We start from the raw sequence: 18987 nt of genomic DNA on the forward strand, positions 1-18987 counted from the left end.
TTATGAATTTCAATAATTTAATGCTAACCCAAAGTACAAAGTGTGAAAGTCAGTGTCTCATTTATATTGGTCTTAAAAAAGAAATCCAGAGAAAGTGTTTACACTGCAGCAGATTTCAGTATTAGCACCTTGAAGTGAAGGTCTTGAAGTGTTAAGACAGTATGACAACACTGGTATGACGCTAAAAGTACAAACATAAACCATGTAACAGCATGTTTTCACCTTTCTAGGTTTGAAAAAAGTTACTTTAAAAGTACATTAAAAACAGAAGTTGTTCAGTGTATTCACAGTCTGAGCAGAGACGGAATCAAGTGCTGGAGTAGAAAAGAGAAAGGTGAATGATTCCAAGGCAATTATATTGCAAGTCCAAAGGCACTGACAATACAGTACATAGTCTTATTCTCCCATCTCACAGTGCAGGTTCCTACAAATACAAAAAAGGGTTTCAGAGACAGAAGAAACTTAGTCATTAAATGCATGCCCCTATATGCATGTTTGTAATTGTTCACATTAAGAATCTTAAGAATAAAGCTTTCACAACAGCTAAGCACTCCATGTATAGCAAAGTTAGCATCGCAACCAAGTGGCAAAAATACCAAACTGTATGCTATTACTCCAAAACAATAGCATTTGGAAAAAAAGAAAAGTACGCTGCCTAGTCTTAAGGGGACTAGCATTAGAGTTGCAAGCTAAAAAATCCAACAGTTGTGCTCCTTACCATCACTGGAGTTGTCCCAGAAGCAAGAGCTTGCTGTATGTAGCCCAGCACCATTCTTCTGCATAATCACACAGGTCACTGTTAGTAGAGAAGCTTTTATTAATTTATCACTAGCATTTAACATATAGCTACATTTTTGCTTAGCATAGTACATACATACACACATATGCATATAAACATGTTTATGAGTAGTTTACAGACATGGTTCTTGCTAAGATCTTCCCCCACCCACTATCCATCACTGTACTTGCCTGTGCCAGCTTTAACAAAATAGAGAAAGTTGAGCTCACCAATATACTTGAAAGGCTTCCCCAGCTTTGTGAGTTGGTTTAGCGTTTGTTCCACCACACTGGTTGTCCACTGGTTCACTTTGCTGTGCTGGTAGGCGTTGCCACCTATTGCACTTTCTATGGCCTATTTGGCAACAAACACGTAAAATAAGTTGCACTGTTGTCAATCTACCAGGCACTCATTAACCTACTCCAACATGGAACACTGAATATGAGACCCCATACCCACAGAAAAAATCCTACATACTGCCTGGCCATACTGATTGTTTGAAGTGTTTTCAATTATTAAAAAAATTGCAGGTTAGAAATTGAACCATGGAGAAATTATAATACATTCTATCCTCTTTTCATTTCGTGATATTTTGATTATTTGCAATTCCTATTCCAATGTCCTGAAGCCAGAGTTATGAAAAAGGTCTTGCATTTAAACAATCTTGAAGAGACTGAAAAAATGTGCACAACAACAGCTCACTCACACACATTCTTCTATGGAAATAAACTTCTGATTTTTCAGCAGAATAATTTTTAGGAAACAAAACCCCAAATAAAAATCAAAAGACCCAGGTAGTTGCTGGTTACTAATAGAGCAGACGCCTTCAGCCAAATAATCCATTTTACTTACAAGAATAGTTTCCGCTTTGAAAAACAAACAAAAGTACAGTAAAGCTGCATGGTTTTCATTGATCTATTTTTTCCTCAGAGAAATTATTTTAAAAAATAATCACAAAATTATTTCAGATTCAGAAGAGACAGGAGCATGTATTAAAGCATGTGTATTCAGTTTACAAAATCTGACCAAAACAGTTGTTTTGCAACAAGAGAAAGACTGTACTAGTCTGCTCTACAAGAGGAATCCTGGACACAAAAACCAAATCCTTATGGGAATTTTCTAAACAGGACATTAATGTTTCTTAGCAACAAGAACAGTTCGATCATTTCAAACAAACATGAACTCATCTTGGAAGAAAAGCATCTTAAAAGAACACAGTAACATGCATATGCAGACGGCCTATAAAAACCCCTGTATGTTACTGAAACATAAAATCTCTCTCTAATTCTAACAGGGATACAATGCAACCAAGAGGAACATACGAAATTATTTTAATTATCTTTTGGATTTGTAATACATATCACAACTAAAGCTAGGTATCATTTCCATTTAAAATATGTAATTGGTTACACTTTGACAGCATCCTATCTAGAAATCTATAACCTATCAGCTATTGGATTTGCCTGAATGCCTTTTAGCACACAGCATACAACATACTATACTTTCACACCAACAAAACTAAAATATTAGTTTACCTCTTTAATGATGGCACTGACTTCATCAACAACAAAGGTAGTCTAGAAAAAAAAGTAGAATTTTAAATAATCAGTGGACACATTCTTACGTTTACAGAGTTCAGTTTTTGTTAACAACGTGCACTAGGAGCTTAATTTATGCCTTCCAGAGTCCTTACCGTCAGAAGATACTGAATCTTCCTTTGCTTGCTCATACATACTCTGGCTCCCTGAACCCAGTCAAGTTAACATTCTTAGCAATGTAATGAAAACTAACAGATGAACTAATATTAGCTGGCCCTTTGAGCCAAAGTTTTAAAATTTTAACTTCAGAGTATTTTAAAGTAGTATGTATAGCAGTTCTGTACATATATATTCTCATTTTACAATAAGCATTAATGTCTGCGATTCACGGTGGGGTTGCAGAGAGAACCTCAGTGTGCAGGCACAGCTTACAGTTAATCAGAAATGACATCTCCAGGGCACTGATGCGGGCAAAACACCAATTCACAGCTCAAGAAAAAGCTGTTAGGCCAATTTCAGCCAGGGATAAGAAGGAAACTGTCCCTTGGAAACCCAAAGGCAGTTTTAGTTCTGTCTAGCTCACTGAACTCCTCACCACCTTCAGCCTTCTCTTGGGGCCTGGGGAGAAGAGAGTAAGCATGTGGAATGGGGACAGATAAAGCCCCAATATTTTACTAATCTTAAAACTACTACCCAGTTTTTGTATGGTTAGTTGGCTTCCCTGTTTCAGGCCCTCAGCTATTGCTACCTCCATATAAGGTGATACAACCAGCCGCCCAAAGAGGGGGGTCCTGCTGGGCAACAGCCGGGTTGACACCACACTCATACTGCTGGTACTGCACAGCCTCACCACACAAATCAGAGGGGACAAATCGGGCACAAGATGTGCAAATAACAGCAAACGTGTTAATTTCAGAAGACTGAATAATGACTTCAAAATTAACCTCATCAAGCCTATGTTGACTGAGTTGTCACTGGGAGGTCTCTCAGCTTCTCCAGCTGGCAAAGACAGATACCAGGACAATTCGGGTGTACAAGCAGGACATGGTTACACCTGCTCAGGAGAATCTCAACACCGTGTTCATAAACCTTTGGTCAGAAGTTGAATGGTCTGTCAGGTTCAATGACACACAACATTCAGAGACACATGAGCAGCTGAGTGTTCTCCCCAGTGAAAAAAACAGCACGCCACAGGAGACACACAGGCAATGCATTTTCTGTAACTGCTCAGATGCACTTACTTCCTCACACACTTCACCATTTTTTAAAAACTTCTATGTGCTGTAGCAAACTGGCTTTTATTTTCAGCTTTGATTTAATTTTTCATTTTTTTACTTTAATTTTAATATACCTAATTTCACAGTACTGAATATTACAAGTGCCTATGTCTAACATGTGCCACTGTATTTAACCAAATAAGAACTGTAATAATCAAAATATTCTTTCCCATAGAACATAAGAATACACGTGAGACATCCTAGCAGACATGATACTGTCAGGCAAGCTGATAAACCATATAGAGATTTTGCTTTACAAAGTCTAGCAGTCTGCTCAGAAACACCTTTTAGTGAGTACAAACACAGTTCACCAAAGTAAACTGAATTAAATCCAGCAAAATTCTCAAATGTATTTATATAATTAATTTGTACTGAAACAAGCAGGGAAGAGCCATAGACAGATTTGAGAATTTGGTTCTATAGTTGCTGTTACTTCCACCTTTTCCCTGTTTTGGGATGAGAGTGTGTATGTGCTTAGATGCACGACAAAACAGAACATAAAGTCCCCACATCCAGCTTTGTGTGCTGTAACTGAGTTGCCAAATAACACAAGAGTGCTCCACCCTTTAATAAGATAATATAAACACTTTTTGTATTATAAAATAAAGAGGGAAAAAATTAGAAGTTTTGTGATTTGTCTGAACTGTTCCTTGGACCCAAGGAAGGCAAGTGCAATGTTTCCACTACCTTGTTTAAAAGGGGACTTCCCAGGAAACAAATGCAAATTGCAAAGCAGCGTTTTTGAGTAATTCTGAAGACATTTTTGAAAACATACTTGAACACCATTCTTAAAGCTGTTAATTATAATTATTTTAAAAATATCTGTAACTGTATAACACATGCCAGGCCCAGCAATCAGGACAAGGCTTTTAGAATAGTACAAGCCTGACACACCTTTGCCTCTCACGGTGCTTTGCTATTGTCTGACCAAGTCACAGTGCAGCTGCTTAAGAACAAACCAGCAAATTGTCGCAGCTCTGAAAAACTGTCCCTCTGCAAGAGCAACATTCACTGGGTAGTCATTTAGTATGATAAAGAAAAAGACCTTCAATTTATCCAACTTTGTGTCTTTCGTTAAGGGATATAATGTCTCATCAGTGCACGTGTACCATGCAGACTATCTGCTTGAACTCTTCTTTCTACACAAAAACAGCTTATTCGCGTCTTTCACTGATCTAAGCCATAGTAGTAAACCGTCTATCACAGCACACTGCTTCATCCTGTCGCTAAAGCCAGAAACCATGATACCCCTCGAGCAATTTCTCTCTGTGATGTGCAGCAGCAGCTTTCGGGAGAGAAGCAGGCGTGGGGGTCAACGCCCAGAGCACACCCGACACGCAGACACGGGGCTGGCCCAATGACCCGGCCGGCACCCACATCAGTTCGCACGGCCAGAGGGACAGCGAGCTCCCGGGATGGGCTCCGGCCCGCCGGGCGGGCAGCAGCCCTGGGCAGCCGGGCGGCAGGAACAAAGGCTGGGCCCGTCTGCAGCCGTTGCTCAGGACGCGCGGCTCAGAGACGCCGCCAGCGCCCGGCGTCACCCCGAGCGAGGGTGGCAGGGGGTCGGCGCGATGGGGACCGGGAAGGCTCCCAAAACCCCAAGGCTCCCAAAACCCCCGGGCCCTTCCGGGGGAGATCGAGGGGTAGGGTCCGGGGCGGACAGGTATCGCCTAAGACCCTCCCGCAGCCTCCCGAAAGGAGAAGCCCCGAAGTTGTGTCCCTCCCTGCTCCCACCCCGGTGCGTTACCTCCTCCGCCGACTGGAAATCGTCCATGTTCCCGCTGGAGCCCCTCACGCCTCAACCGTCACCCCGGCGCCGCCCCCCACTCACCACGCGCCGACCGCCGCTCGCAGTGCGCCTGCGCTCCCGGCCCCCCGCCCGCCTCAGCCTGCGGCGCTCGGGGCGCGTGCGCAGTGCTGCCCGCAGGGTCCGGCCGCCGGGGCCGCGCGGTTCTCCACGCCTCGCGTGGGCTTCGTACAGCTAACAGTGCGCCTGCGCGCTCCTGAGCCGCCCCCCCGCCCCACGCACCCCCTCCCCTGGCCGCCCGCCGCTTTCCTAACGCCTGCGCAATGCGCTCGCCGCGCGCGTAGCAACGGGGAGTGCGGCGGTTGCTGCTGGGGTAGCTCGGCCCGCCCGGCGGCCGCCAAGATGGCGGGGTTGCCATAGTGACAGCGCGGCGGGGAGATGCCGCTCACGCCCCGGGGCCCGGAGTAGACAGAGAGGAAGCTACTTGTTATGGTTGTGTTTTTCACACAGATAGCTTGCCGCTTGTGGGCGGTGGGCGTGCCCGCAGAGAGGTGGATCCCAGAGGTCCTGCACTGGGAAGGAGCATCTGTATCTTGTTTCTGGAAACAGAGATTGAAAACAAGGCCTGAGTATGTCATGTATGCCCAGGAACTGAAGAATACATTAAAAGTCATGAACTATATGTGTATTGTTGCAGTTCTAAGCAGACCCTATTATTTTTAGCAGCCAGAATCAGAATCCAGACAATGAAATTAAAGGGCATGCTTTTCACACTTTATGGGTTTTTTGTGTGCAGCATTTGCACATTGCCCAGGCTGCTGATGATACCAACCTCTGAGAGACCATGTAAACAACAGAAGATGCTGTTCAAGTCCAGAGTGGCCTGGATGAACTGCAGAAATAGTCCAAGCCAAGAAGAAAATAATATATGGGGGCAAGCGCAAAGGCCTGCACTGAAGCAGGAACAACCAGCTCTGTAAATGCAGGCAGGGCAGGACCAGCTCACTCAGTAGTTGTTCCATAGACAAGAGAGTAGGGAGGTGTGTTAAGTACAATTTACCTCGATTTGTCATATGGTACTGTTAAAAATGAGTGTAAATGGACAAATAGCTTGCAGGATGTGGGGAACAGCATTCCCATTGCACTCTCTGCAATAAGGCCTCACAAGGAGCAAATACTGGTCCAGTTTTAGCTGCTGTATTTCAAGAAGTTTGAGGGAGTTGCAGCCTCAGGGCCTGGGTGCATGGACAGGCCTCAGCTGCCCTGGTCAGCCTCAGCATTGACCTCCACCCCTGTGCCCTCTGCTCCAGGCCTGCCTCTGGGCTGGACCTCAGCCCTACATTTTGGCCTTGTTCCCAGTCCCGCGTCAGGCCCTGCCTCTTGTTTCTCCTGAAGAAGACAACCATGACCCGTCACCTCACTTTCGGACTGTGGGCACTCTGCAGGCAGCACTTGTCCTGCCATCCCACTGGGATGTGGCAGCACTGCAGCTGGGTGCTGAGCTCGCCCTCAGCCCCACTTGGAGCCCTGTTCTCACTGGGACAAAACAGTGGGGACTGTGGGAAGGCTGAACAAGTGGTTCTTGTTTAGGCAAAAGAATAAAAGGTTATACCTTGGTTATATTCTTAGCATGTATAGAATACTACAGCAGTTTTCCAGGTACAAGGGTGAGAGGGAAAGTTACAATGAGTTAAAAGTGTGGCAATTAAGGCTTTGGTTAAGTACTAGGGGAAAGCTGGTGGTGGGGCTAAAGTTCCTCAGCCTGGATTTGTGGTAGTACTAATCCATCCTCAGGTTCTTTCTGGTCTTTCATTTAAAGTTTTGCCTAAAATGAAGGCCTAAATCATCCAAATATTATCTGATTAGCATTGTTCTATGCCCCACTAACAGTTGCTTTCTCTTCAGTGATGTGGTTGAAGGTGATTAAACTTGACATACGCAGGTGGAAATGTTTGAACCTATTTAACTTAATGAGGTTATAAAATTGCAGGCTCTTCAATTTTGCCATGTTAATATAATTGTAGTGCTTTGTTTAATTTTAATTAAAAGTAATAATTCTTGAAACACCCAAAACATTAATAAGGGCTTCTGCGTTGTAAATGCAGTTTATCTGGTAGAATCAGGAACAAGAAAGGAGACTGACCTGCAAAACCAGCCTCTCTTCTTTACCAGACTTTGAAAAAATTTGGAAGTAATTTTGGACTTCATTACTTACACTTGGTTCTGTAATAGACTAAATTGGGATATCCAATCCAAATGATGTTTTAACTTTTAATTGTTATCTGAGATCAGATTTCCAGTTGCGAGGTAAAATAATTTTATTCTTTTCACAGATGCATAAAAAAATGAATTATTTTGTACTTTGATCTATAGTAATTGCTTTGTCATTCAGACCTGAATATAAAACTATTTTGTTTCCAAGAAAGAACAGTTTACAATACAAACAGAGTTTTCTGTGTGAGTCCTGAGGGCGTTGAGGTTAGTAGTATTTTCACATCTATAGTATCAGAAAAAGAAATGATGTAGAACTCAAAGCCATTTCTCTTCCTGTGCATGGCTTGAAGACAGCATATTTTGATGGTATCTGTCAGCTTTTATAGTCTCTTGTGCTGAGTCTCTTATTGATGTTAGAAAAATGAGTAACTTCTCTTTGATTGCTTGTTGCTCTTGCTGGTAACAAAATCAGGGACTTGGCAAAAAGTGTTGTAACACTAGAGCTCTTCTTTGAGTGTGTTTGCTTTTGGCTGTTTTGGTGATGCTCCTCTGTATATACGTCAGTTTCATTTCGGTGCCCAAAGGAAGGAAAAGGGGAGGAGAACAGCCACCAGTTTTCTTTAAGAAAAGATAAATAAATAATAAGAGTGCTGCTCATCTCTTAAAAGCAGTTTATTTCCATACATATTTTCTTCAATGGCTGCTGAGAAGGTAAGGATGTTGTTTTAATCTATTCTACATGATATTGCACAGGAAGAGGCATTTTTTAAATGGTGGATGGTGTTTTTTAAACTGCAAGGATTTCGTGGAAAGACCACAACTGGAACTTAAGTGTTTGTGTTGGGTTTTGGGTGTTTTTTGTTTGTCTGTTTTAACTTTAGTTGCTCGGATGTTATTAAAATCACAAGACCTAACTTTGGTAAAATATTATCAAAGAACTTATAAGTAGTTTGCATGTGTGTGTGCAAGGATGTGGAAAATCAACTGTTGCAGCCAGGTAGTATAAAATAACACTTCCAGTTTTCTTAACTAAGAATAAATTTATGTGATTTGCCTCTGCAGAATAGAAAATAGCCACAAATTACAGTAGTTTTTGTGATGATTTTTACTTTGCACCTTCTTAATTGGGGTCCTAGCTACTGATGTATTACATCCATCTCCTGTGGTAATGGATGAAGTAATCCAGTGATCTCAAGTCAATGAAGGCTGTGACTTTAGAAGATTAGTTTATTTATACTTATTTAATTGTCATTATTTTGCTAATGCTTAAGGATTTGAAAGGAGACCAATAATACATTACATGCAAAATTGCTTTGAGAAAAAGCTTGATAAGTTAGGCATTTCTAAGTTCAAAAACTTAAAAAATAAGCTCTCTTTTGCAAACAATTTTGTCTTAGGTAGGACATAACTACATACCATTTTAGTCTGACATAAAAGAAAAAAGTGCGGTCTTCTGTGATTGCACTGCATGCATGCGAGTCTCCCTCTCCTAAGGCGTGTCCATGTTGGTCATCTCGTCTTCTTTATGATGGCTTTGAAACTTCAGATGATATTTTTCAAAAAGCTACTGATCTACCTGCTAGGTGCCTGACACTGGGTTATTTTAGATACATAGTTTAAAATAATGCTTGAACAAAATATTTTATGTGGCCTTTGTGCTGAAACGGGAGAAGTGTTATGGTATTTACTAAAGAGCTTGCTGTTGCTTTTGGTTTTGCATAGAACAAGCTTGGCTTTGAGGTTTGCTGACTGTAAAACAGCTAGCTGGCTTGATTCAGTGAGTAAACATGAAAGGAGGGCATCTGTGAAGGTTTTTGAGATTGTTTTTTCCTTTCAAGGAGGATCATTACTGAAAACACTACTTCTTCATTACTGCCAAAAATCTAACCTAATGCAGATAGCTTATGTGCTGGGAAAGCTCTTCTTTTGCAACAGTAGGGAGCTTTTCAGTCCAATTTGAACACATCTGCAAAATGATTACAAGCTCAAGTCTATTGTGGGGCACAAGGATTATCTCCCATTTTGGAGGATACAGTATTTTATTTCTTTTTAAAGCTACCTCATCATTAAGCTAGATTTTGAGCTGTCTTTGAATGTGCAAGAAAAAAAAAGACAAAACATTCTGAGCTTAAACTGAAGATTGGGAAAAAACCTCTGACCTGGAGATATCAAATAGCAACTACTGCTGTGCTTGCTTAACTTCAGATGTTGTTCTTAGTAACTGTTTTACAGTGGCATGTTCTTAATGGCTCTGTAAGACGCTCGCGTATTTTCCTTAAGATCACTCGAGTGGTTTTATTGGATCCATTTAATAATACCTATCATGAATTTGCTAGCCCTTACTGATGCTTCAGTGGGATTTTCTGATGATGTTGTAGTTATACTAACCTTTGAAAATCCTAGGAGTTTACAGAGAACATAAATTTTGCTGTAATGGGTGTTTTGGTATCCTGTATATTGCAGAGGTCACCGTATTTGTACTGACTGCTCTTTCAGATTGTATTGACTTAAGTGAAGTCGAAGACTCTGAACATGCTCAGCAGTTCTGGGAGGTATTATTGAGGTAGAAGATGAAAGCAGGTGAAGTATGCAGGGGCCTTTGAAAATGACACATTGTGTTAAAAAGTTGCTCAAGCTTTTTAGGTTTCAACTGAGTAATTTCCTGTGAAATTGCAGTTGGTAAGGAAATAAAATATGATTATGCCTATATCTGTCTCTTTTGTTTCCACAGGAAACCAAACTTCTTTTTTTTTTTTTCTCTTTGTTAACAGTGCTCTGTGAAATGCTTTGTCCTTTTGGTGTCTGTTGAAGGGTTTCATGAAAGATATAAAAGCATGGAATGCATATCATTTCCTGCTTTCTCTGTGTGAAATTAAGTAACTTAATTGAGGCAAGCTGTATATAAAGTAATTTCCTGCACTTACAAAAATACATTGTCTCTACATATCTGAAGTGCTGTTGTTGTGGTGGGTGCTTTTTTGTTTGTTTGGGGTTTTTGTTTATTTCAATTTAAACTTAAAACTCAAGATGTTTTAAAATAATGATCCAGCAATGTAGATAGTTGGTGAGCTTCTCAGCTCAGGTCCATCAGTGGAGCATCAGTAACTGCCCTGGGAAATCTTTACGCTTCTGTCCTAGTGTTTAGATGTTCTGCCTAGACCCTGACTATATGGATTTAGTTCAGATTAAGTTTGAAACACTTAACCAGTTTTTATATACACATCTTTGGTATTTGGTGTACCATTAGTGGAACTGTCTTACCATTCTTGCAATACACACTGGACAGTAGTATGTGTAATATGGTGTGTAAACTGAATTAGACTAAATACTAATATTCTTTCTCTGCTTCACTGTGAAGTATATTACAATTATTTTCTATTTTATTGTGAGTTTTACAAAAGTGAAGGTCACAGAATATATTCAAAATACAGTTGTGAGTCTGTTTTAATTAATTATATATGATTTGTACATTAACATCATTATTTTGGGGCAAAAATTGTTAGTGCACTGAGCTGGAAATAGTATGTATCTTAACTCTTTAGTGTTTGTGTGTATTAACAAAGATAATAGCATTATTGGATATTAAACTGTTTATCTCGACTCAACAGACACAGGCAGTTGATAGAAGTGACTCTTAGAGGGTGTCTTGCCCTCTTTTCTCTGAGGCTTGAGGAGATGTTTCGTCTTTTCAGTGAGATGAGATTAGAAAAGGGCATTTCTGTTTCAACTGGTATGACTTTTCCAGTCATGGGGCCTGTAAGCCTGTGTTCAAAACTGACTTTAGCTTCTTTATTGATTGTTTTATGTTAACTATACAAAGAATGTGAAGGTACATGGCCGAGTGTTAATGGGCAATATGGTGAGACTAACTGAAGAACAGAACTGTCTTGAAACCTCTCCTGTATCTAAATTAGTGTATGAAAGGTCTGACTGTAGCAAAATGTGGTCTTCACATGTTATTTTAAATGTCTCAAAGAAGTGAGGAGAAGGGATAATAACTCTTTTTTTTTTTTTTTTTTCCTAGGCCTGGAAATCCCAAATCTACAAGACCAAATAAAACAAACTGATCCCCCCAGTCCTTTTCATCATCTTTTTGAGAATTGTCCCACCATCTGGTGACAGTTAAAGCCCTATCTGAGATCTCGCTGCAAGCTCTCATCTCTTTTGAACCACTCTGAAGAAAAAGAAAAAAAAGTAGTTCTTTCATGTGAAAAAGACAAGACTGCTGTGACCTTGATAATAGTTCATAGCAGTCACACTTAAGTGATGACTTGTGTGAAGACAGACTGAGTTATTTTTCCCTTCAAGGGTATGACGGAGTGAAACATATTACCAATCAAGTAAGCGCGCAGGCACTTAGTAAATACTCAGACCACATTGTACTCTATAAACTAGTATCCATCATTCTGGGTGTAGTAGAACCATAAGACAGGAGCTTAAAAAATAAGCAAAGTTTGGAGAAAATGGCCTGTGAATTTAATCTAAACTTCCTTAAGGAATTGGAGCGAGAGGCTGTTCTACAAGTCCTGTACCGTGACCAGGTGGTGAGAAAAATAGAAGAGGAAAGAATAAGGTATCTGCTGTTCCTCTATTCCTGTATTTCTATTCTTTTTTTTGTTTGTTTTGTTTTCTTCTCAGAATTACTCTTCTTCCTCTTCATTGTGCTTCTAAATGTATTCCTTTTATCTACTTGTTGTTAGCATATGCCTTTTTTTGGTTTGGGAAAACTAAGGAGTATCCAAAGCCTCTTCAGTTTACCATACCGTTGACTAATCTACAGTAAAATGAGCAAATACTGTTCAGTGGATAATCTGCTTGAGGAATTTTATTTCTAACCTTCACAGAAAGTACAATAGGTGCCTGTGTTTGGTGGTTTTTGTTTGGTTTGGTTGTTGTTGGTTGGTTTTTTTTCCTATGAAAGCCTTATGGCATTCTCATTTTCCTGTGTATGCCTATGTAGTCCTGGTAACACAGAACATGTTCAGATCTTTGTCTGGCTTATTTAGCTTATGTTGTGCCATGACTGGAGTTAACAATTGGATACTGTGCACACTGTGCTGAATCCATCACTGTCCCTTCTCACATACAACAGGTAACAAGCACACCACATTGTCTTGGAGATCCTTACTAGTGTCAATAGGTGTCATCAGTTAGGAAAAGGATTCTATTTAATTCTTTCAGACTATGCAAGTATCTTAGTTGTGAAGGATATGGGATAATCCTCCAGCATTTATTTGCTTTATGTCAGAGCTAGGGCAAGGATTTCCTTGCAGCTTGTACCCTGCTTTATCACATTGCATTCCCATGTAAAACAGGATATTTATGTTGCTAAGTTAGAAATTTTTAGTCTCTTAAATGTAGAAACTTAAACTTTGTTTACAGCAAACATTTATGAAACTATTACCGAGCTATTAAATGATTGGGAAAAGTAAATAAAGGGTTATAAAGTCTGAATTGGTTAGAAATTCCCTAACAACTGTTGATGTTATAGCTAACAATTGAAAACATAGATCTTGATTACTGGTATATGTAATGGAAGCAAAGTTCACGAAAGGGAGAGGTTTCAATATTTTGGTCTGTGGCTTTTATTTAACTTCCAGATGAGGCATTTGTTATGATTATTTTTACTTGATTGAATATTTGATTCTTGGTTAAATGTGATAAAAAACACCATCAAATGAAAGGGAGCACCATTTAGTCTCGGGTTTTGTATCTGAATGCATAATCACTTGCGTGCACGATTTCGGTGCCCTGCCCTGAGTGTGCATGACTGACGTGAACAGAACCCCATTTATACTGGACTGTTACTCTGTCTGGATGTACAGTTGTGGTTGTATATACAGCCATAGTGCAAAAAAGCTGTGTGTAGAAACCTTCAGACAGTGCCCAGTTGAGATTAGACTTGAGGGATTAGTAATGATGTTGCACAACCAGAGTATTAGCTTGTGACTTACCTGGGGGTTTTGGTCTAATTACTTTTTGTTTGTTTGTTTTAACTGGGATGATTAGGAAACTGAAACTGCAGCTGCAGCAGCTTCGGTGGAAAGGGGCAAGAAATGCAAGCCATGAATACCGGGAGAAATCTTGTGCCCGCTGTCAGAAATCGCTTGGATTGTTGATAAACAGAGGTGCAGTATGCAATGGGTGCAGCCACCGAGTGTGCTCCGAATGCCGCATCTGCCTGAATCCCTGCCTTTGGAAATGCACCGTTTGTTATGCTCATGGGTAAGGAATTTTGATGGCTTGGATAAGTGCCAGTTTACACTGGTTATCCAGTGGATGCACTCTGGTTTTGTGTGTATCTGTTGCTTTAAACAATTAATGAAACAAAACCTCTGGCAGCTTGAAAAAGTTGGATGAAGTCCTGGTAGCAATGAGATTGGTGGGAATTTTGCATTATGCCTCGTGTAGTCAGGATTTCCCTTCCTGTATTTAGTAAAATGGATTCTCAAGGTAGTCCAGAGGTAGTGTGAAAAAGATGATAATGGCAAAGCATAGGAACAAGCGTTAGTTTCTGAACTTTAAATATAACTCTTTCCCCTGGCTCAATACTGAACCAGTGCATCATAACAAGTTACTGAAAGTAGTGTGTTTTGGTTTAGTATAGCCAGTCTTGACAATTTCCTAATCATTTTTTTGCCTCATCCTATGGGAACCTAGAATGATGAGTAAATTGAAGTAATATTTTATATAAATTTAAGAAGTAAAAAGTATTAATAACATTATCAGAAATAGTTTAAATGTGACCAGAAATCCAAATTTGTTTACATTGACTTAGTTGGTTTTTCTTTTGCTGTGTCACCTTGGTTTTGTTTTCCAGGAAACGGTCGTTACTGTATTGGTCCAATTTTTATATCGAAAAACTCCAGCACAGTCCCTCCTGTTCATCAGAATCTTGCTAAACCAAATGGTTTAGCTCTTTTTCCACCTTTGATGAAAAATAATATGTACACAAAGAAAGGTAGTTTTGAAAGTGAATCAGCAGCTGTGTAGGGTGATATATATCCCTGTATAAAGGGTGAGGATTTGGATGAAATTTTAATTTCTGCCAACACAAGACCAGTGCACCACTTCACTCTCTCTTAAGATGCCAAAATGAGATTTAAATAAGCCTGAGAAAGGCAAAGTAAGGTATTGGTCTTAAGGTAAATGAATTTCTACTATTAGTTTGAAGTAATTTTCTATATTTTGAAAGACACTATAAACTAACACTAAAAAGGTGTTCTCCAAATCCTCAGTTTATTTCACGATTTATACATAAAATAGGCAGGTTAGCTCCATCTATATGTGATACAAGCCAGTTACTAAATTTTGATGCATATATTTCACTATCTGTGCTTCACGCTACAAGCACTAAATGGAAAGGTTAAGAAATTATCTTTCCATATCCTCCTCTAGGTACCTCCCCCTTTTCCTCTTCTCTTAAATTGGTTTCCAGTTATTTGGTGGACAGAGTGGAAAACCCCTATAGAGTAGTTAGTTTTTAAGCTGCCTTGTATAGTGCGGCACACCCTTAATTATTTCATAAGCTTGTCCAGATATTTAGTGGTAAAACCATGAAGGTATTCTTTAAATGAATTAAAATACAATTTTATTCTTTCTTGAGGAAATTACTTTTTTTTTTTTTTCCTTGCTAATAGAAAGGAATTCTTCAGCTGTCATTAAAATTCTCTTTATGGCAAAGAGACAGCACATTTGATCTTGTTTAGTCGCTATGCAAAGTCTATTAAAATTAGTCAGACTCCTTCTGTTGCTTTCAGTGAGCTTTTACATCAAGGCTGCAAATGTCAAGAAGGGTGGGAGTGCAGCAGTGTGGTAAATGCTATTAGTGCCTTTTGTTTACCCCCGTGATGGAAAAATAGGACAACTAAGAAATGTAAGAGTTGATTTTCATGTCCTAAGCAGTCATAATTTTGAGTCTTGTTTACCACTATAGTATTTTTTTCCTGAAAAAAACATTAGCAGCAGCAGCACTACTGAGATTCTCTCCTAGACACTAGGGTCATGTTTGTAAGGAATATGCTTAAATGCCTCAGTGGAAGAGCTGAGGTAGGTGAATGTTTGTTGTTTACAAAATAGTAAATTTTAAAAGCTTTGTGGACTGGCAGAATGTGTATCTTTCACCTGGAAGAGGCATGTCTTATGTGAATTGAGTTGATATAGTGTGCTTTTTAAAGGACTCCTGTCTTCTAGGAGTCTAGAAAGAAAGGTATTGCTATGAAGGAGGTTAGTGTGTTTTACCTGATGAGGATATTTGTTTATTAGCTTTGTTCTCACACATTTGGTCATCATAGCTTAGCTTAATACTCCTGATGCCTGTGTATAATGTTGCCATCATTGATGTTAATCTCTGCAAAATAGAGATGGGCTATGAAGCCATCACAGCATCAGGGTTGTGGAGCTCAGTGCTTCCTGGTGGCCACCCCAAGTTCTGTGTGGGAACATGTCCTCTCACTGACTTGCCCTGCTTCTCAGACAGGGCTGCAGCTGCAAGCAGCGGTGTCAGCAAAAGTGCCTGGGGCTGTTACATGAGTTGAGTAGAAAGACTGGAGTTAGGCCCAGGACTCCCAGCTTTGGAGCAGTATGTCTTGCTTTCCATGGCCGTCCTACATAGCAAAAGGGAAAAAAATAAATAATGGAAGGGAACGATCCTTTGCAGCAAAATCAGCCAATAGAGTGAGCAGTCATGAAAGTTTAGTTTTATGGTAGGTTTAAGAAGGATTGTTGGATTGTTAAATGGTTATCAAACAATTGAAGAAACACACTTTGGAAAATGTTGATTCAACTGTCTTCTGCTTGTTTTTCAGAGATGTGAAAGTAAAGACCGGTGAATGGTTCTTTGAGGAGCGGGCAAAGAAATACCCAGGGGAAGGTAATTGCTGAAACACCATAAACTGCTGTGTAATGTGTAGTGTTCATCTAGGTGAAACACAGAATGTAGTCTGCCGCTATATTTAATGTTTCTTCCACTTGCTGAAATATTTGTCAGAAATTATCATACAGTGCATCTGTCTATACACTAAATAAAACGTGAACATGAACTAGCAGAATGTACTTAAAAGTATAATTTATTTTGAATTAATAATAAGAAAATTGCTGGCCATATCAATTTAAATTAATGGATGTGTAAAGCTTCTAAGAAATACAATGATGTGAAATAAATACAGACATGTTAAAATATATGTGAAGGAAGGAAATGATCTTGCATCCATTGCTTGTCCAAGTTAAAACTTCAATTGTTTTCACTGAGAAAGTTCTAAAGCTTAAGGAAATAACAGAATGGAATGAAAGAAAAAAAACAAAAACCAAAAACCAAAACCAAAGCCAAAGCCAAAAAACCCACAACATCTATAGCTATAAACAAACAGAGAGCTAAATGCCTACTGTTTCTTTACTTTCAGCCAGCTGCGCCATTGCCTTGCGTTTGGTCTTTTCAGTGCAATTAAATATACAAAACCTTAAAAGAAATTATAGAGGATGTGGATTGATTGCCCTATGGGGAATGTGTTTTACCAGCCAAGGGGCTGTTAGTCTTCAGTTTCACCTACAATGACTAATGAGATGGAGAGGATTTCCTTTCTCTTTCCTTCATGCCCCACTTCAGACCAGCAATTGTCTCACTTCATGCCTGACTGTAGCTAGATGTTAGTTTTAGTTTCACTTCCAGTATCTGCATCCTCTCCAGATTTAAGAATATCTGATAAAAAGGAAGGCACTGGACCTTAAATATCCCTTGGGAAACTTGAACAGGAAGTAGTTTATAAATGGAAGAACATAGGCAAATTTTGGGTAGTGAGTATTCATGAAATATAGCAGGTAGAATATTAAGAAACTGAGCTACAGTTCCTGCTAAAACAATTAATTTAGAATTCAAAAGATTTCACTGAATTCCATTCTAGCTAATAGAATTTCTAATTTTAAAGTATTTGTTGACAGATCTTTTAAAGCACAATCGTATTCTATAACCATTGTTAGTAATTTTCCCTCATATTCTTTCCAGTTAGTCTAAAGCTGGTATATTTAACAATCTCTCACAGTTACTGGAAAATGTTATGTTGTTCTCAGACACTGAATCTGATATTGCAAGGTATTGAATGTCCCTCTTCCCGGTAAAATAGATGTTCTCACCTTGCATTATCAAAGCTTTGCAGGCACATGAAGCATTTTGCTTAGTTAGTCTATTGTTAATATGGTTGAATGCACAAAGATCAAAGGATGTACAGAAGATAAGCCTGTAGGGAGAAATATATTTTGTTTAGTTCCTTTTGATTAGACCAACTAATTTAATTAAAGGGGTTTAAAAATGGCAAAATTTGAAAAACAGCCACCATTGTAGTTATGTATTCTTCAAGTCTGGAGAGACAGTGCCCTCTTTTGGTGTGAATATGTAACACAAGTGAAGTATTCACTAACTGAAAAAAATACATGTTACAGTGGAATTTTCTCATGTTGCAGAGTAAAAAAAAGTTACCTCAGTATGCTTCTTATTAATTTTGTTTAACTTTTACCTAAAGAATAAAAATCATATTTTCGTGGAAGTGATAGATTGCCTTTCCTGGCTAAAAAAATAATAAATAAATCTAAGAAGTAATTTAATACTGAAAAAAATCAAGATACCAAATATTACTTTTAGGAACAGAGCTTCAAGTCTGGAGTTCTGATTGAAATTTGTAACATCAGTAAGTTGATTATTGTTTCTACCACCACAGGGGTCTGCTACTTATATGTAAGTAATACATTATAATTAATGACATCTTCAGCAAAGCATGGATTACATGCAACTTTATGTATTAGCAATGATTAGTGATTAAAACCACCTCAGACATTTTCAGTTGGCCATTTGTTACATGCATTTAGTCTTCTTTCTGTTTGAAATCACTCAGGAACACACTACATACTTTTATGAGTTTTCATTGTTTGTGCCTGATGGAGAGCTTGCCTCTCGGTGTTCTTTACACCACGTGGCTGCTCACCTGAGGAACGTGACATGGTTGCTATTTCCCCAGAGGGATGGCCTTAGCAAAGGGGTTTGCTCATGTTTGTGAGCTTAGTCATGTGTTTTCATGATTGTTCAGGTCTCTAGTAGAAAAAGTGAAAAGAATTTTTCATAAGATGCAAGAGATGACCATGTGCCTGCTCATGTACACATTTTCAAGCTTTCTATAGTGTTTGAGTTCTATGGCTAAAGTGTGCTTCAGTGCTGTAGGCCCCTGCACCACGTGCCCCCTGGACCTCAGGAGGCTGAGGGCACTTAGCAACTTGTAGGAATGGGCCTGTTAGCAGCTGTACATGATTGTCCTCAGCATTTGTGAAGAGCTGGTGTCAACTGTGAGAGGGGAAGGTGGAGACACGATAGAGTTTGATACAGAAGAGACTCGTGTGTTGCTTGGCATGTACACTGGTATGTCAGGTGGAAGATGATTTCACTCCTGG

General features: G+C 39.4%; 2 protein-coding genes across 2 annotated transcripts in view; one reads left to right on the top strand and one right to left on the bottom strand.

Annotated features, from left to right (window-relative positions):
* Positions 1-5486, bottom strand: DYNLT1 (dynein light chain Tctex-type 1). Its single transcript, XM_065834539.2, has 5 exons — positions 5341-5486; positions 2314-2355; positions 1009-1132; positions 719-796; positions 1-424 (listed from the first exon to the last, which is right to left on the bottom strand). The coding sequence occupies exons 1-5, from the start codon at positions 5365-5367 to the stop codon at positions 354-356; spliced, it is 342 nt and encodes a 113-aa protein (XP_065690611.1). The 5' UTR covers positions 5368-5486; the 3' UTR covers positions 1-353.
* Positions 5487-8108: 2622 nt separating this feature from the next.
* Positions 8109-18987, top strand: part of SYTL3 (synaptotagmin like 3) — a 33509-nt gene continuing 22630 nt past the window's right edge. The window contains exons 1-4 of the mRNA XM_065833683.2: positions 8109-8265; positions 11579-12127; positions 13564-13779; positions 16362-16426. Coding sequence (XP_065689755.2) covers positions 12018-12127; positions 13564-13779; positions 16362-16426 — 391 coding nt within the window. The 5' untranslated portion in view covers positions 8109-8265; positions 11579-12017. The remainder of the gene's footprint in view (positions 8266-11578; positions 12128-13563; positions 13780-16361; positions 16427-18987) is intronic.

Source organism: Patagioenas fasciata, chromosome 3 (assembly GCF_037038585.1).
Source record: "Patagioenas fasciata isolate bPatFas1 chromosome 3, bPatFas1.hap1, whole genome shotgun sequence".
NCBI classification, from domain to species: Eukaryota; Metazoa; Chordata; class Aves; order Columbiformes; family Columbidae; genus Patagioenas; species Patagioenas fasciata.